Below are 20,083 nucleotides of genomic sequence, written 5' to 3' on the forward strand. Positions count from 1 at the left end.
CTGCTGTAAAATGTCATTTGTAACGCAGTCCGATTATTCAAGGTCAGTAATGTATTCTAAAAACTTTGGATTACTTCTTCAGCACTAGTAAGTTTTCACACTTGTTTACACTATTAAAACTCTGTCAGTACAGTAATACAAAACACACATGTTAAAAATACATTCTCTGAAAAACCTAAATATCTTATGCAGTGTTGTTTGTAAAACAAGACAAATCAAAATGATCTTGTTTACAGGATTTTAGATATTTTTACAGGAAAACAATACAACATTTTTTTGCCCTAATATCAAAGGTCTTACAAGTAAAAATTAATTAGGATCCAACATGCATTTTCTTGATTAAAAAATATGATCGTGTCTTGAAACATGTGCATGTATAATGGCTAGAAATAGCATTTTAGCTTAGCGTAAAGCTAACAATTTACACAAGGTTTATTTCTATTTCTTCTGCTCCAAACTTACTTCTCTGTCTGCTTGTATGAGTGTAACACATCATAAGAAAGTGTTTCATCGCTGTTCAAATGCACTTTGGATTGCATTATTTATATGTATAAATGTTTCCATCTGAAAGGACTAAATATTAAATTAAACAAATGAAAATAAAATGCTAATTAATCTCTTCTGTAATCTCACCCTCACTGTGCAAGACAGTTATAACACCAAACTTGTTTTTCTCCTCCTTTTGATTAAAATGTTTTATCATTAAAGGTTTCCAGAATGAGCAATATACTGTAGATTGTCAGGCTCCTAGGTCATGGAAAACATGAACATATCAGGGAATTTTTGAAATTGTGTTTTCCAGGCCTGAAAAAGTCATCGAATATTCTGTAATCGATATAAAATTTTCTACTTTTTTTCTTTCTTTGCTCTGCTCTAAAATATTTATTTTGCTTTGTGTAGAGTAAAACATGCCCTTAAATCATAGTGCTGTGTGATTCGTGATTATTGTTCTTTTGCATCAATGAATGGGACAAAACGGTTCACAAAATCATCCTGAATTTTAAACATTATAAAAACACTTATCCATTAATCACAACCAACCAGAAAGTTCAAGGAAAGTCATTAAATTCTTTGGTCAAGAAAACCCCTTTATTGTTATCTGATTTATATGTTTGACATGTATCTCCATGATCTCTTTTGCCCTTCTCATGAACAGGTCACTTCTGCGGCACGCATTTTGTTGAAGAACCCTGGCAACCAGGCAGCATACGAGCACTTTGAGACCATGAAGAATCAGTGGATTGACAACATTGAAAAAATGACCAGTAAGCTCCTATCATCTGACTGAATTGGTCTGAAAAGGGGAAAATGTCATGAAGTTCAATAATACATTTATAAGTTTGCAGATATTAAATACTCCTATCCTTATTATAGGTCTTGTGGATGAAGCTATTGACACTAAATCCCTCTTGGATGCATCAGAGGAGGCCATAAAGAAGGACATTGATAAGTGCCGGGTGGCAATGGGTAACGTTCAGCCTCAGATGTTGGTTGCGGGGGCCACTAGTATAGCCCGGCGGGCTAACCGGGTCCTTCTGGTGGCCAAGCGGGAAGTTGAAAACTCTGAGGACCCTAAATTCAGGGAACTGGTTAAAGCTGCTTCAGAAGAACTTGGTAGAACAATCTCACCCATGGTTATGGCTGCTAAAGCCGTGGCAGGAAACATCCAGAATCCAGGTTTTCTTTCATTTTATTTATGTTGTATTCTGGCTTCAAATGATTTAATTTTTTGTAACTTCCCAGTTGTTACTGATAGATCTGTCCTCTCCTCTCTTTGGTGAGCAGGTTTGCAAAAGAGCTTCCTGGACTCTAGCTACAGGATCTTGGCTGCTGTGGGGAAAGTCAGAGAGGCCTTCCAGCCTCAGGAGCCTGACTTCCCACCTCCACCACCAGACCTTGATCAGTTGCATGTAAGTGCTGTAGGCCTTAAATATCCCATGAAACAACTTGACAAGTGCAGTTTTCTGTTCTGTGTTGATGTATTTCCTATTGAAACCGGAAGTTTGTGCAGGGCATGTTGAAGGACTCATCCTCTTTTTCTAAATAGCCAACAGGCTTTAGTTTTATTACAGCAATAAATCTACTTACTAGATAGAATTGACCCTTCGCTAAGCGCTGCCCTAAAAGCGTTTCTTACCTATCCTAGCATCTGTTAGATTTTGAGATAGCAACTGTTGCTGTGCACCATTTCTCTGATAAGCGTTTAGTTTTTTAGGGTAGACATAGTCACAAATAAAATATATTTTATTAGTGGTTCTCGCTCTCAATGGTGCATGGATGATCCGCTGTGTCGTGCACAGCAAGCCATGGATTGACTATCTCAGAAGCGGAGGCAACTGAGACTTGTCCTCCGTCACCCGTATTGAGGTGAGTAACCGCACCACTACAAGGCCCTAGTAAGTAGTGGGAATTGGGCATGCCAAATTGTGGAGAAAAGGGGATAAAATTAAAAAAAGAACTAAAGAAAATGATAAATGTAAAGACAATAATCATAATAAATAAGCCTAATAAATTCCCTTGTGTTCCCAAAATAATGCTGCCAAATGTGTGTTCTTATTAAATTGTGTTTGTATTGAATTTTGGTAATACAGTTAATGCTGCCTAGAAAGAAAATAAAATGGAACTCAATTTTAGGTTCAAGGCGAATGTGACTTGTATTAATTTATAATTGAATCACTACCATCTTTGTTTCTTTAATAGAAAGATTTATATTACTGAACCTGTAGAGTTATAATGCAAACAAAACTCACTGCACCTCCTGAGATTATTGGAGATTATTTATAGCATTCTCATAGACAACATTATTCTTGCAGACAGTTTTTAGACGAATGAAACAGAGAAAAAAGGTGAAAACTCTTTTCATGCGCTTGTTCCATGAGACAGGCTTGCGCTGCACGCCTCTGAACAAACAGCGAATCAGACACAAGCATTGATGTCTGGGTACAAGGTAAACTAAAGCTAATAAATTAACATTAATTAATTTATGCAATGATTCAGGTCTTAGTAGAGGCAATAGTAAATAAAGAGTAAACGGCTTCATAGTGATGTGTTATATGATGTTATGAGTAGTTCTGTTCACTTACACTAAAGTTATCAGGTGTGTAATCGCCAAATTCAGGGTGATAAAGACTGTGATAATCGTTTGCCTCAATTCTGATTCACAGTCTCCACAGTTTTCAATCAAATTACTGTGTAACTTAATTACTTTTACAAAAAAGGTCAGATAAATGTGCTTTACAATGTCACTCTTCAATCCAGCCCACCATTCCAGTGGCACTTTTAAAAGAATATTTAGCCAAAAACCGAACCATCCACGCCGATCTCCCATTCATTCTTTCCTATGGGAAATTTTGCTAAGCTTGTCAGAGCGAGCGACTGTAACCAAGGGGGGTGGAGCTTAGTAAAGGGTCAATTAGGGCTGGGAAGTTCGCTTTCTAGAGAGCATTGGATTGGACAAGAATATTTGTAGTGCAAGATGAGTCATCAGTATTTTTGGTTAATTTTAAATGTGTATATCTTTTAAAAAGGTTTATTAAAACTTTTATGGGAACAGTAGAAAATAGATGGCTTCAAAGCTAATAGGCATGGACTAAAAGTCACAAATATTTGATTTCATTTTTAAATGCAGGCATTTTGTTTGGAAACCTTTATAGAGCTTGAGTTCATAACGAACTGTTGAATACAGCTCTGTTAATTTCAAATGTTAATCTCATCATTCAAATGTTAATCCCCATACCATTCTAAAGGTGCCCTTCACAACTTTAAAGGTGCCCTTTTAAGCAGATGTGCCTTTAAGAGTGCAGAGATATAAGAGGAGGTTTCTTTACTACAGCACAAACACCCCCCCCCCAACACTATTGCCCCTATGACCCCCCTCCATGTCCTTTGCTAAGGTCTGTGCACGTCACTGAATCCCATGCTTGCTAATTAATTATATCTTACAAATCCTGTAGATGACAATGTTTGTTAACATGATAATGACTATTATTACTGGTATTATTAATGGAAAGCCTGAATGTCATTACTAAACAATTGCTTGTTTAATGGGCACAAGACTGTTTAATGTACTTTATGTACTACCACGTCTCTCCTCCTCTATCAGGTCACTGATGATCAGCCTCCTCCCAAACCACCCCTCCCTGAAGAGGTACCGCCCCCGAGACCTCCACCCCCAGAAGAGAAGGATGAGGAGTTCCCTGAGCAGAAAGCCGGAGAGATGGTGAGCGAGCCGATGATGGTGGCTGCCAGGCAACTACACGACGAGGCCCGCAAATGGTCAAGCAAGGTGAGTGAACCTATTACATTTAAAGTGCACACACATTTCTGTAGATTTAAAATAACTTTAAAGGGAGAACATCATATGAAGCCTGTCAAAAACATGTGAGGTTGTATTTAGAATCGAGTCAGAGGTAAAGATAATTTTGTAGTTATTGCTTTGTGTACCAGTCTGCAATTTATCTCCTAGATCTGTTCGAATATGTGTTTTTTTTTTTTGTCTGTCGTTTACCTGAAATTTGGAAATCACTGATTCCAATTTCAGGGAAAGAAAAAAAAACAGAAACTGTCATCTATGAAAGAAGTGTTTGCCTGCTTGGTTTCTTACGGTTTTAACAAATAGATTCACTAATTGTGTGACCATAGAGATGGGAGCAATATATGATTTTTCTTCACAGCTGTACCCCAAAAATGCTTTGAAAAAGGCAGACAGGACTATCCATTTTAACTTTAACTAATGGGAAATATCTTACGCGGTGGACACAATATGAAGATACTACTCACCGTAACTAGTGCTGAGCTGCTATGAGCTCATTGCAAATGCTCTTGTAGCTGATAGAAGCAATAAGTCTGATTTAATCAGTTGACCATATTAATAGCCCACTGGGTGTGTTTGAGTTATTAAGTTGTGTCATTGTCTTATTGTGGATGTTTCTGTGCTATTTGTTGTATTTTAGAACAACACTTTGTTCATTCAGTCTTGTTCCTTGTGTCTTATTTGTTTCTCTCTTATGTGTGTTAACGTGGCCTTTTTGTCTGTTTGTGTCTACAAACAGCCCCATGTTTATTGCTTGTTTAGGTATTAAGTTATGTTTGCAGACATTCACCTTTGTCATGCAGACCTTAGAGCAGTGGTTCCCAAACTGAGTGACGAGGGGTGCTGCTGAATCTCCTCTCAGTTTAATATTTTAAAACCCACCCATGTAAAAAATATCATACTGACTCAATTCGGTATCCGCACTATAGCCGACCGCGTTCAAATGCTCATGTGCATATTTCTGCGCATACTCTAAAATCCTTCATAAAAAAAAGTTCTTAGCCATGAACCTAGCTCCAAGGTGAATCTCAGCATTACAAATTTGATTTGAACCAAAAACGTTTTTGAAAATCTGACAAAAACACAAAGGTACGAATGAAGTAATGGAATTAAAAACGTTGGACTATATAAAACTATTGATTTTAGGTTGTTGATTAAAAGTATAGAAACAGTTTATTTAAAATGTACTGCAAAATATTCCAATATACATACAGTTTGAGGGTGTAGGTAGACTGACTCGATTGCATCATTCACAGTGCATTATGGTGGGTGCTGCTGGACCTTTTGGCAGGCTCCACATGCCGAAGTGTCCTTGGGCAAGACACTGAACCCCGAGTTGCTCCCAATTGCAGGCTAGCACCTTGCATGGCAGCTCTACCGCCATTGGTGTATGAATGGGTGAATGAGTCACAGTGTAAAGCGCTTTGAATACCGTTAAGGTTAAAAAGGCACTATATAAGTGCAGACCATTTACCATTTGTTCACCAGGAAAACTGCTATTAAATCTCCCTATACTTTTACTTTTTTCCGATGTAATAAAAATGGTTTCCTTTATCTGAGTGGTACAAGACTTGGTGACTTCCTTCACTTGCCATCTGAACACACAAAACATTTTGACTAGACTCGATAAGTCTAAGTGGTCGTTTAAAAAAAAAAACGACAGCTTTTCTGTTCATGGTCAAAATTGACCGACCAAATCGAGCAATTTTTTTTATTTGTCATATACAATCTATATAAATCAGCCACAATATAGAACAATCACACACAGAAACGAAGGGCTGAGACTATACAACATGCTGAGCAGTGTTGGTAACATTACTTTTAAAAGTAACTCATTAGAATATTGCGTTACTCCTTAAAGTAACTTAATTAATGAAAAAGTTACTTTTTATGGAAAGTAAAGCATTGCGTTATTTTTGCAATACTTTTTCTCACTGCCACTCTCTCTTCTGCTATGCTATGTATTCAATACAAATAAGCCATGCATTGCATACAAGAGACATTACAGGTCATGCTAGCTACTGTACAACACTCTTGTTAAAACAACATACTAAACAAACAGATGTAGAAAGTCTACAATCAGTAGGTCTTCACATCATATTTATAATAAAGACTCAGTAATAGGAATATGCATGATTTGTTTTTCCATCGACATGGCAGCCAACATGAATAATTAAGAGTGACCACTGTCTTACCAAATGCAACAAAGTTCAACATCTGAACCTGCATCATACTGTATGTCATCATATGCAGTGCCCATCAACAATGCCAGAGTCAACTTGTTATTCAGAATGCCAACCTAACATGCTCAACGAATAAGTCTGATGAAAAAATAAATATTTTACACTTAAGTCATCTCAGTGTAAACTTGTTTTGAGTTGATCCATGGTGCGTACTGCTGACAGCGTACTGCAAACTCACATGTGGATACAGCTTGAATGGAATAATTTTGAATGCTACCAACATGTCATAAAAATTGTATGTTTCACAAATCACATTAATTGTTTATTATAAAACCAAAATTTCAAATATGTTAAGAAATTAAGGCATTTTGTCTGCGAACACAAACCATGTAGTATGTTGCCTGCAACCACTTATCAAGAGTCAGCTTTTCTCATCCCATTTAAATCTCTTATTAAATCTTCTCTTTTTCTGGATGATCAAAAGGGCACCTTTAAATTTGTGAAAGAATGGGGCAGCGCCCCTGTTGCCGCCCTCTATGCACACCAGTGCCTAGAAACACACACTGGTGACTGTAAAACACAGCATTTATTTTTAATTTCTTTCAGCCACAGTGCAGGAGAGGGAGGGAGAGAGAGAGAGAGAGAGAGAGAGAGAGAGAGAGAGAGAGAGAGAGAGAGAGAGAGACTGAGAGACTGACTTATAATCCAGACTATGACCCAAACATCTGGACCGAACATTTTGGAAAACTCTATTCACAAAACGAACTAACCCTCACCCAAAAACATCTGACCTCCCAACTATATACCCTGGAGCGCACTGTAAAAGACCAGCTAAACCATCTAGACCAGCCCATATTACTAAATGAACTGACAGACAAGATGAAATCCCTAAAAACTAAAAAATCCTGTGGCGTGGATTTAATATCAAATGAGATGCTGAAACACAGCAGCCCCAAACTGAAAGATGCAATTCTCAAATTATTCAATCTTTTATTAAAAGCAGGACACTTTCCTGAGATATGGAAAGAAAATTTGATTACACCAATCTTTAAACAGGGTGAGAAGTACGACCCAAATAACTATAGGGGCATCACAGTGAGCAGCATCCTGGGCAAACTCTTCTGCTCCATCATCAATGACAGATTAGTTCAGTTCATTCAAGAACACAAGATCCTTAACAATTGTCAAATTGGATTTATGCCTAAACAGAGAACATCAAATCACATTTACACACTCCACACACTCATACAAAAACACGTCCAACAAACAAAACAAGGGAAAATATTTGGCTGCTTCATTGATTTTAAAAAGCCTTTGATTCGGTATGGCATAATGGACTTTTCCTAAAACTAATCCAAAGTGGAATAGGAGGAAGGACATATGACATCATAAAGGACATATACAATGGGAACCAATGCGGGGTTAAGATTAATGCCAAACGTACTGATTATTTCAGCCAAACTAAAGGAGTCCGTCAAGGCTGCAGCCTCAGCCCGACTCTATTTAATATCTATATTAATGAACTGGCATCAACACTGGAGAAGTCCTCTTGTCCCGGTCTGACCCTCGAGGACAGAGAGATCAGAAGCCTCCTGTACGCTGACGATCTTCTGATGCTGTCTCCTCATGAAGAGGGTCTGCACCACAGCCTCTCGCTTCTGGACCAGTACAGCAGCGACTGGGCCTTACCCATCAACATGGACAAGTCTAAAATCATGATCTTTCAGAAAAAACCTCGCCTTACTGACAAGAAATACAAATTTACACTTGGGGGAACAATTCTTAATCATGTCACCTGTTATAATTATTTGGGTCTGACAATCTCAGCTTCTGGAAAATTTGACACTGCAATAAAAGATCTGACTGATAAAGCACGTAGGGCTTATTACAGTATAAGAAAACCCCTGTTCATATTTAACCCACCCATTAAACTGTGGCTGAAAATCTTTGACAGCATCATAAAACCCATCCTTCTTTACGGCTGTGAAATCTGGGGCCCCAAATTTAAACTAAATTACGAATCCTGGGACAAAACCCCCGCTGAAATTTTCCACCTTGAGTTCTGCAAGAACATCCTGGGAACTCACAGAAATGCTCCAAGCCTGGGTTGCCGGGCAGAATTAGGCAGATTCCCTCTGCTCTCTGAAATCCAGAAGAGAGCCGTGAAGTTCTGGTTCCATCTATCAGACGCGCAGACAGAGAGTTGCCATCACTGCGCTCTCAGATACAGGGCAGGACACACAGAGAGCGACCCCATGCTACATTTAGTGGAAAAACACCAACTCAATTCATCAATTCAATTCAGACACTCAAAAGTAAAAGAAATAGGGAAAATAACCAAAGAAGAATACATACACGATTGGCAGATAAAGGTCACACAACTAAATAATTAAAATATTTCAACAAAATAAAGTCTGATTATAAATTGGCACCATACCTGACTGAAATCAGTAATTATGGTCAGAGAAAGCTCCTGACAAAGTATCGCATTAGTGACCACAGTCTGTGTGTGGAGACGGGCCGACACAGGCAGAGTTGGAGAGAGAGAGAGCTCAGACTGTGTCCACACTGCACTGATGGGGCCGTAGAGGACGAGCTGCACTTCCTCACTGAGTGCAGCAAGTATAAAAACATCAGAGACGCCTATTTCACACAAATAGCACAGATTGTACCTCAATTTCAACAAGCGAGCCTCATAAACAAACTGTGTTATATTTTGGAAGAGTGTGTTCAGCTGGCAGCGCAGTATGTGTCTTCCTGCCATCATATGAGGGACAAGGGCTGAACCCTCCGTTCCATTAAACTGCTCTCTATACTTATTTTTGTTATTGTGCATATATATATATATATATATATATATATATTTTATATTTTTATTTTTTATTTATTGTGATATATTTATGCATAATATGGAAATGTTTTTTTTTTTGTTTTTTTATTGTTCACGTTTATTTATCTACATATATGTTTGTATATTACTATTGCTTTGGCAATATTGTGCTATTTTACACAGTCATGCCAATAAAGCTGAGAGAGAGAGAGAGAGAGAGAGAGAGAGAGAGAGAGAGAGAGAGAGAGAGAGAGAGAGCCTCACCTAAACTTTGACACAAAAAAAAAAGCTAAAATTTGACAATTAATAGTTTGATAATGTCTAAATATACTGTATACCATCGCTGAACAACCTCAGAATTTACAGTAGGTCTGTCTTCAAAGGTTTATAAGTTATCACTGAAAATCAATTAGTCTGTTGCGCTCGTAAGTGTCTTGTTGTGAATGAAGCTCTGCTTGTTAACACTCAAATGTGCTTCTTGGCCAAAGTGCCCCTTTTGAGGTGATATAAATGTAAACATAGACATTTATGTATTGCGAGAATTTGAGCAGATTAAAATCTGCACCGTCTTCAAGTAAAATGAATGTAAACACAGCAGTTAATGTATTTGTTATTGTAAGCATACAGGCACAAAAATCATAGGCCCTGTGAAACTAATTGTGTCTTCCCAGGAGGATAGTTTCAGTTTGCAGGTACGTTTTATCAAATGTTTGCAAATGCATACTTTTTCAAACATTTGGCTTGATATTCTTGAATATCTGTTTAAAAAGAGATACATTTTTAGGATATGTATCAATCCGGTTAAAATGTAAACTAATTTGAACACCCCAAGCTACCAAAGTCAAGATGCTAATCCTAATGTAGCATCAAGAATGTCTTGTCGAGTTTTGCTTATTTACTCTCTGTCCAAATTAACCCAGACACCCAGTTTTCATCCTCAACTTTACATGAGAATAAACAGCAGGACACCTCTACCTTTATTTTTTTTTACCAGAGTAACTGGCTAGTCAGAGATAACATGATAAACCTTGTGGCAGTAGTTACCCACGCTGTAGCAGGAAACAGAATGCTGCCTCTCCCACTCCATCCTTTCCCACAACCTCCATACAGTGCCTCTAGTACTAACTCTGTCCTTCTTTCTCCATGCTGGCTCCTTCCTCCCCCCTTGTCCTCCTCCACCTCCCAGCCTGTGACAGATGAGGGTTTTGAAACCACTGAGGCTGACGTAGATATAGAGGATGAGGATGAATTCACAGACAACGAGGATGATTATGAGCCCGAGCTACTCTTAATGTCCTCCAATCAGCCAGTTAACCAGCCCATTCTGGCCGCTGCGCAGTCTTTGCACCAGGAGGCTCGCAAATGGTCGAGTAAGGTACTGCGCTTTCCCGGGCCCGGTAGGCCACAGCATCCCTTCTGCATCCAGATATTACTGTGGGAATGCTGAAAACAGATAGCTGCTGCTGCTGCTGTTGTTGCTTCATACTTGGGGCCAGTGTGGTTTTTTTGCTGCTGGGGGTTGCCAATGTCAACGACTGGAATGGCAAGTTTGTTGTGCATTTCTTGGACAAACTGATATTGGCTTCACAAGTCACTCCCCGCACATTTTTGATACTCTCACGCCTCTGGGGCCCGGTTTACTCAAGCGCTGCTGCCAAACACTCTGCTTTTGCCAACCTGTGAAGCCATGGATGACAGTTTCCCAGTGACTTCGGAAATACATGTGTTGAAGTCATGTCACATGCCTGTTTGTTGTTTTGCACTTGCTTTTTCTCTAACCGTGTAAATGAACTCTATCAAAGCCATTGTAGGATATCAGATTTTAACACACTGAAACTATGCATGCCTGTGTACAAACATAACAGCCTCACTACAGGGAAATGTATAATTCTACTTAAGGTTTAATTTAATACACACTTTGTTTTTCTTTAATACACATTCTGTAAGTATAAGATGGTTTATTCATAAGATAGTGTACAGTGTTACCATTGTCAAGCTGAAGTATTATACATTTAGAATCTGTTGTTGAGGTCCGAGAACATTTATTTTATTTTTGCTTAAAATCTAGCTTGATAATTCCCAAATATAGGAAAATTCCAAAATTCCATAGAGACATTTGCTGAGTTTCCACCCAGCAATTTTTATGCAAATTTGAAATATGCATTTAAGAAAATGTGAATGGAAATGCTTAAAGGGGTAGTTCACCCAAAAATGTTACATTTGCTCATCATTTACTCACCATCATGCCATGCTAGATGTGTGACTTTTTTCTTCTGCTGAACACAAACTAAGATTTTTAGAAGAACATCTCAGCTCTGTAGGTCCACACAATGCAAGGCAAGGCAAGGCAAGGCAAGGCAATGTTAACCTGTGGCTAACATTAATCTGATAAAAATGTATTTCATGCATCAAACAGCCTGTTTACCAATCACACTAATTACATCTGGAGATGGCATCAGGGCAGATCAAGTAAGAGAAGTGGTGGCTCTCGTTCAGCCATGATCCCACGTTGGCACTATTTCACAGCAGAGCCTTCCTCTTCCAAATGTGAACTGTGAGCTATATTGTGATTGGTCAAAATGGAGTTTGATAACATACAGGCTCGAGTACCCTGGATGTCTTTGTCAAATTTACCTGAATCTGAATAACCTCTGAAACCTGAATCAATGTATTACATCTTTTTTATCTGAATTTTGCAAACTGATTTCGTGCCACATACATTTTACTTTAAAGTTTGATGTTATTCAAGTTCTCAAGTAAACATGTTGAAATTCAAGTTCAAGTCCCAATGGCACATATTTCATTCCAGATTTAAATACATATCTTCAGAAGCAATATGATATGTGTAGGTGAGAAACAGATTCATATTTCAGTCCTTTTTTTTACAATAAATCTCCACTTTCGTTTTTGCCGATTCACATTCTTTGCACGTATCTCCAACTACTGGGCAATGAGGAGAATTTATAGTAAAAAAAGAACTTAAATATTTATCTATTTCTCATCCACACCTATCATATTGCTTCTGAAGATATGGATTACTTTAACGCTGCCTTTATGTGCTTTTTGGACCTTCAAAGTTCTGGCCACCTTGCGCTTGCATTGTATGGACCTACAGAGCTGAAATATACTTCTTAAAATCTTGGTTTGTATTCTGCTGAAGAAAGAAAGTATTACACATCCGGGATGGCATGAGGGTGAGTACATAATGAGAGAATTAAAATTTTTGCATTAACATTTCCTTTAATATGCGCATTGACTCAGTTAATTCACTTAAAAGTTTATGCGCTAGTCAGAGGTGGATTTTCTAAAGTTTCACATAAGTCAAAGTGTGCAAAAAGGTGATGGAAACAGTCTATTTGCAAAACGATTAGGTATTTTGACTATTTCTGCATGTAAACGAAAGGTCTGACCTTGGCACATGATTCTTCAAACATTCAGATGTGTTTAACCCACAGCTGGTGGTTAAAATGGGTCATCACAGACTGCCAGAACAGTATTGAGGGAGGGCGCTCCCAGCTATACGAAGGCTGGCATATGGGGATATCAGCCATTTCAGCCCTCATTAAATGAGATATTACATTCATTCTGCGGCGTCTCCTGGCAGCATTTAATAAAACTATGTACAATTGCTCCAGTTCTGCAAATAAAACTCTCTCCGAAGCAAGGTTCATTCAGCTGCTCCATAATGACAAGGCAGGCTCCCTTAAAGGAATATTCCGGGTCCAATACAAGTTAATCTCAGTCGACATCATGTGTGGCATAATATTGATTACCACAAAAATGAATTTTAACTCATCACTCCTTTAAAAACAAAAATCTGGGTTCAAGTGAGGCACTTACAATGGAAGTGATTGGGGGCCAGTTCTTGGAAGTTAAAATACACAGTTTCAAAAGTATATCTACAAGACATAAACAATATGTCTGTTAACATGATTTTAGTTAATCACATGATTTAGTAAAATCACTTGCTAACCTTTTCTGTGTTAAGTTAGAGCCAATTTTACAACTTTGTTGCCATGACGATGCAATGTCAACAACTCCTAAAAATTACAATTTACACAAATTTACAGCTCAAATAATTCACAAGTTTTAACAGAAGAATGAATTTAAGTGCATTTATAAAATGATAAGCTTCACATTTCTCTGTTTAAACCCTCCAAAAATTGTCTACATGTACTTCTATTGTAAGTGACTCACTGTAACCTTGATTTTTGCTTTCTTTAAAGAAAAGAACAAGTCAAACTATATTTTTGTGGTTATCAAGATTATGCCACAAATGCAGCCTATTGATCTTAACTCGTATTGAACCTGGAATATTATTTTAAGATGTGCATGACTTAATGATGGAAACACAAGATTTGCATTTTCTTTGCTTAAATTAAAAAATATATTTTTTTTGGGAATCCATATTTTTAAAATTTTTATTTTATAAAAATTATTAAATTACATTCCAAATTACAAGACAAATGATGAACCTACTTCTTATTTCACACAAGGCATGATGCAAGCATTGATATGCATTGGATGAATATGAAGTGATTCTAAACACTGTTTGTCTAACTCAAATTTGGTCAAAGGTTTTATTCAGTTTTAAAGGGCTATGTAGAAATCACAGATTAACTAAAGGCATAAATGTCCACTGCAAAAAATATTATTGATAAAAACAAAAGTTGTATGTAATGAACAGGCTGTGTGAAGGAGCAGCTCAGGGTTGATTTTCTTATTTTTTTTATTTTAACTTTTACATTTAGAGGTAATCAAATGCAGCTCAGCATTTCCAAAAGCACTACTATAGTCTAGCAGCTCTTATTTAAAAATATTCTGCATGGTTTTTCCTTCTAGGGTAATGACATCATTGGAGCAGCTAAGCGCATGGCCCTTTTAATGGCAGAGATGTCTCGTCTGGTGCGTGGAGGCAGTGGGAATAAACGTGCCCTTATTCAGTGTGCCAAGGACATCGCAAAGGCCTCAGATGAGGTCACACGGCTGGCTAAGGAAGTAGCCAAGCAATGTACCGACAAACGGATCCGCACTAATCTTCTGCAGGTCAGTGGCTGCTCACTATCACAAATATGAATAACTAGTTCATATCAATGGATTGATACTAATGTATCAACTTGTTTTGTTACACCAAAAAGCTGCCAAAAATATAACTAAAATAAAAAGCTTACATTTGAATGGCCCCTTTGAAAATTCCTAACCGTTACATAAGACCAGGTGCAGCTCTGAATACTCCCTCAAATCTGTTTTGTTTATTGTAGGTTTGTGAGCGCATCCCAACTATCAGCACTCAGCTGAAGATCCTGTCTACAGTTAAGGCCACTATGCTGGGACGTACAAACATAAGTGAGGAAGAATCTGAGCAGGTGAGGATAATGCACATGCTTTCTTTTAAAACATCAACATACAACCACCGTTAATAATGAAACATGAAATGAAACATCTGTGACAGAGTTTTAACTGGTTGCATCTCTCTTTTTAAGGCTACTGAGATGCTTGTGCACAATGCACAGAACCTTATGCAGTCTGTGAAGGAGACAGTGAGAGAAGCAGAAGCCGCCTCCATTAAGATCCGCACAGATGCTGGGTTTACTCTACGCTGGGTCCGAAAGACCCCCTGGTACCAGTAAATGAGGACTAGTTTTTTTTCTCAATTTAAAATCTGCACCCTTGCATTTTCAAATGTCTGATAAGGGGTGGCAAGAAGATTAAAGGACACCGTCTTATCCTTGAACTTTTGGATATCATTGTTCATTTCTAGATTAGTGGTGACCGGTATGAATTATTTTCGTTTACATACTGGTGTTGGTACTAAGTGTGCTGATTACTTTGGAGGCTATTTTTGTCCTGAAAGTTTGCTATAGATAAATTTCTCACACTACAGTGGTATAGTTTAGGAGTACACAGGAAGCAGATTTTTTTATATATATTTTTGGTATGTTGGGTTTCCAAATTCCAGGTATATATATATATATTTTTTTTTTGCATGAAGAATTTTTCTATTTTGTATTTGAGAAATATGGCATAAATGCCTCTGTCAAACAATGTTGATGAGTTGAATGCGTTTATGATGACATTTACTTTAAATTTAGTTTTTGACAGATACATTTTCTTATTGAAAATGTATATATTTATATCTTAATTCACAGATCATGTTTTAGTCTCAAATATACTATAAATACAATGACTTTTAGGTTTTAATGGTAAAGTTATAATTCACTATAATTAACTTTTTCTTATAGCTCAAATTAATAATGAGCTTTGCTTAGCTATTTATTAAATGGGATGATGCCTTTTGATGGGTCATGCAATTACAGAGATATTACAGAGAAGTATCTTGCATGGCATGGTTGATACCAAAGATTTTGTTTTTTTTTACATTTATGTGAACTTAGAATTCATTAGCTATTATATAAACCATACTTTACTGTAAATCTAAATAGACATGTGAAAGCTTAGACAGTTAACTCTAAAATACCATTCTTTCTTTTAGTTAAACTTGTGGGAGAGTGGATGTGACTTTGCAATTTCTTATAACCCTTCCAGAAGAGAAGCACAATCTTCACAACAGTTGAACTGTTTTCTCTGGTTCCTGGCTAAAATGAACATTGAAGTCAGTCTTTTTTTCAGCTGATACAATTTAGAGCTGTAATTTTGACATTACTCTCTGTGTGTTTTTGTTTGTTAGTATTTCAGTTTTAGTATATTGATGAAGAATCTGTAACTACTACACAAGACCCAGGTGGCTTGTTTATATGTGATACCATTGTTTGGATACAATTAAGGACTGAAAGGTAACTTTTTACCTTAGGTAGTAACATGGATTCAGATGTATGAAATTTTTAGCACAATGCTTATCACCTTTAGCTGAAGATGAACAATGTTAAGCTGAACTCTGTACAGCTAACAATTTATCAGAAGATGCACTGCCTTGCATTCACTTAAAATCTTTTTATAATATATACATTGGGATGCGTACCTTTTTCAGCCCCGATATAGTGCCTCATTGTAAAAGTTTACAGGGCTGCATTTTTATGCAAAATAGCATGTTTTGGGTTATGACGACGTTACAAATTGTGAAAATATTGTTTTGTGAATGTATATTTGACACCACTGTTTTTTGTCAATGACACAGAAAGAACAACATATGTGCTTCATAATAAAACAGTTCTGTTAAATTTGATCTGAAATCTTATCTCGCCAAATAAACCAGCTTATCTGAAAGCTGCTGTCTCATTTGTAAAAGCTACTGCACTTCAGGCTTCAGTTATTGGATAAAGAGTTAATACTCAATATTACGCTGTATGTCTGGGAAATTACTATCAAAAGAGTTCTTCAATAATTAAAGGACTTTTTTGATGGTAACTTCCAGACATTCATTCTCTGCTAATACTAATAATACATTTAAGCGTGTTCAAGTGAATCTGTTCTAAATATAACCGAATCAACAGCTATTTTTCAGAGCTGGAAACACAAAAACAAGCACATAGAGACAGTTTTGTTTGCAGACTTTATACATCTGAAGACTTTTGGTTTAAATACATATCCTCAAATGCAATTAAGCAGTTCCCTTGATTTACATCTAATAAAATAACTGTATCCTTTGTGAGTGTGCAAATTCTCTGGTAAGCTTTAAGGTGGCAGACCTGCAGATCTATTATGTCACTGCAGGTCAGTGCAACAGGCTCTATCACTTGTGCTAATCATGGCTTCGTAGTAGTGTATGTGGAAACGACCTTATTACAACTTGATCACAACCGAGAGGTTTTGTCATCTCCTGATTGTAAGTGTTAAGTAGAGGTTCCCTTTGAGACAGAATGCTGACCTCAGAGTTGTGATATGCTTGTCATCAGAAGATCAGAAGATTGTTATTAAAGGTGGATTGTGCTTTTAAAGGCCATCTGTGTGTGACTGAGGCCTCTTAAAAGTATTTATCCCACTCAAAGGCCACTGAACTTAAAAGATATTACATGACAAATAATTAAATGAAAAAAAAAAAGGAAATCTATCTCTACATGCAGAATTTAAGTATTATATTATACCAGTATCAAAGACCGTATAGGAGTAAGTGATACAATCTGATGTGCAGTACTACATCAATACAGTAATATGAAACCCCAGTCTTGTTTTATAATACTCATTGTCATATTTCACTGACAAGAACAGATGTATTCTGTGCTAAAAATTTGTCACTGGTGTAAAAAAAAGAAAATATCCCTTTATAATGGCTAAAGCAGAGCATTCCTGGCAGAGATGTACTATGCATTACATCAACTGCACTTTACAATAAGGTTTTAATCGTTAACATTAGTTAATGTAATAGATATTATGAATTACAATAATCAAAACAAGACTTTTTTACAACAGGTTAATTTATAAATATATAATTGTTCATTGTTATTTCATGTTAGTTCATGATATCTTAACATATTCAACTGTGAATAATGTGTATTCGAATATGTAGAAATTAACATTAATCAAGATTAATAAGCACTGTAAAATTATTCTTCATGGTTCATCATTTATCTACTGAGCTAACTAATGTATACAACGTGTATAACCTTATTGTAAAGTGTTAACATTAAATGTAACATTACACAGTTTTAATACATCAATGGAATGTTATTTATCTGAAGATAAATGTTCCCAAAGGAAATACTCTCAAATAGAAAGACTTCTTGCAAATTCCCAGTTTCTACCCACAAATCAAAGAAAAATAAATAGTACAATGACAAATGTAACTTCAATGTTTTAAAATAAGGGAGATGTGTACAAGGCTGCTATCCTGTATGATTTGTCACTTACAAATTGGCACCTCTAATAATATTTTGGCATATCATCCTTTGTATCATCTGTAGCCAACCTCACGTTCTGACCTGGAACTTCCCAGCTTTGGTCACATATTTCACACCCTTGAATGGTTTATATTTCTCTCCGTACATATCAAGTCGATTCACTTTCAATCCTGTGAAGCATAAGAGAAACGTTATGGCAGATTACATTTTTAATTCTTAAAGAGCATTTTATCACTACATTTATTGCCCTACTAGTAATGATTAATGACAAAGCTGAAAAAGGGGGGCCTAACAAACCTGAGATGGCTAATTGTTGGATTTTAAGGTCAATGTTCAGGCTTGGGTTCTCCTCTGGTTTAGGAGCTCCAGACTGTACACTGAGACTTCCTTTCAGATTTGGAAGCTTCTGAGGGTTAAGTTTTCCAATGTTCCACACCAAAATCTACAGGACAATAGTGAGTATTATTAGCCAGGTTTTAATGATATGCACTGAAATAATAAAAGTGCTTCAAATGATAATTCTTAAAATGGAACTAATAGTTATACGTATAACTTAAGGGTAAACTATTCCTTTAAAAGCATAGTTCTTAATCAATGAAAATTAGGGCTGGGTGATATGGCTACAAAATTATTCAGCCTTTTTTTTTTCTTTCCCTTTTCTCCCCAATTTGGAATTCCCAATGTGCTCGAAGTCCTCGTGGTTGCATAGTAACTCGCCTCAGTCCGGGTGGCGGGGGACGAAACTCAGTTGCCTCCGCATCTGAGATGTCTATCCGCACATCTTATCACGTGGCTTGTTGAGCGCGTTACCGCAGAAACATAGCGCGTGTGGAGGCTTCACGCTATTCTCTGCAGCATCCACTCAAAGCGCACCACGCGCCCCACCGAGAGTGAGAACCACATTATAGCGACCACGAGGAGGTTACCCCATGTGACTCTACCCTCCTTAGCAACTGGGCCAATTTTGTTGCTTAGGAGACCTGGCTGGAGTCACTCAGCACACCCTGGATTCAAACTCGCGACTCCAGGGGTGATAGTTAGCGTCAAAACTCACTGAGCTACCCAGTTCATTGTATGGAAGAGAGCAGCGTGAACAAGTTCTATTACTAAAAGAACATCATGAAGGGACATTTCATTTGAAAGGACATGAGGGTGAGTAAACATTGACAGCATTTTCATGTTGGGGGGGGACCTACACTTTAACAACAATTAAAAGCAATTAGAGCTACAATGGAAAAGAAAGAGTTTGTAGAGCTGTATTTTACCTTTGTGACAGGGTCATAGTTGTAGGTTCCCTGAGTTGCATTGAGGTTGGCACTGAGAACCACTTTAGGCATGTGTACGGTCACTACCACACACTCCACAGTCTTTCCCATGGTCTGCTTCGGACCCACAGTGATATCCAGTCTACCTGAAGATCCAGTCTCAAAGAAACTGATGTTCTGCTTCACATATACTGGGATTGCTACCAGGCTGCAAAAAGAGATAAAATACAAAACATACATTTTGGTGTTGTACAAGACTGACTGCATGCAACCTATTGTTTTGGTAAGCATCATTTTAATACCCCACTTACTTTTGAGCACTGACATGATATGACATGAGTTGAAAGTTTCCATCTGGAGGAATAAAGGAGATCACCCTCTCACTTTCCCATCTCTTGTAACGGACACATGGATGAAAGCTCACATCGTCCAGGAGTCTAGGGTTCTGTGGATTGAGAACATACACGGTCACAGACATTCATAGCAAGTTTTATTGTTTTGATGACTGTGGCCCACTATGCAAATAGACATGTATTTTGCCCCATACTTTCAACACATTCATCAGATGCGGCCCTTATGTTCAAAAGCTAAAGTAGGTTTATCCATTTTACTTTTTGTCTTCAAGACAGTGTCTTAATCTTAAAATATGTAAATGTACAACAAAAATAGTCAAGTGATTAAGACTAAATGCACACACC

At 37.2% G+C, this 20,083-nt stretch overlaps 2 protein-coding genes across 4 annotated transcripts in view; one reads left to right on the forward strand and one right to left on the reverse strand.

The window, feature by feature from the left end:
• Positions 1-16,561, forward strand: part of LOC127661104 (vinculin) — a 74,265-nt gene extending 57,704 nt beyond the window's left edge. The window contains exons 15-22 of one of the 2 annotated variants that reach the window (XM_052151675.1): positions 1,157-1,265; positions 1,375-1,677; positions 1,786-1,910; positions 4,103-4,285; positions 10,512-10,700; positions 14,168-14,371; positions 14,587-14,691; positions 14,809-16,561. In XM_052151675.1, the coding sequence (XP_052007635.1) occupies positions 1,157-1,265; positions 1,375-1,677; positions 1,786-1,910; positions 4,103-4,285; positions 10,512-10,700; positions 14,168-14,371; positions 14,587-14,691; positions 14,809-14,955 (1,365 nt within the window). In that variant the 3' untranslated portion in view covers positions 14,956-16,561. The remainder of the gene's footprint in view (positions 1-1,156; positions 1,266-1,374; positions 1,678-1,785; positions 1,911-4,102; positions 4,286-10,511; positions 10,701-14,167; positions 14,372-14,586; positions 14,692-14,808) is intronic. The other variant, XM_052151676.1, reaches the window with a different exon arrangement.
• Positions 16,562-16,812: 251 nt separating this feature from the next.
• ap3m1 (adaptor related protein complex 3 subunit mu 1) overlaps positions 16,813-20,083 on the reverse strand; it is an 11,119-nt gene continuing 7,848 nt past the window's right edge. The window contains exons 5-9 of one of the 2 annotated variants that reach the window (XM_052151679.1): position 20,083; positions 19,697-19,830; positions 19,386-19,593; positions 18,418-18,562; positions 16,813-18,290 (exon numbers count right to left, since the gene is read on the reverse strand). The exon at position 20,083 is cut by the window's right edge and continues 85 nt beyond it. In XM_052151679.1, the coding sequence (XP_052007639.1) occupies positions 18,190-18,290; positions 18,418-18,562; positions 19,386-19,593; positions 19,697-19,830; position 20,083 (589 nt within the window). In that variant the 3' untranslated portion in view covers positions 16,813-18,189. The remainder of the gene's footprint in view (positions 18,291-18,417; positions 18,563-19,385; positions 19,594-19,696; positions 19,831-20,082) is intronic. The other variant, XM_052151678.1, reaches the window with a different exon arrangement.

This window comes from Xyrauchen texanus, chromosome 20 (assembly GCF_025860055.1).
Source record: "Xyrauchen texanus isolate HMW12.3.18 chromosome 20, RBS_HiC_50CHRs, whole genome shotgun sequence".
In the NCBI taxonomy this organism is placed as follows: domain Eukaryota; kingdom Metazoa; phylum Chordata; class Actinopteri; order Cypriniformes; family Catostomidae; genus Xyrauchen; species Xyrauchen texanus.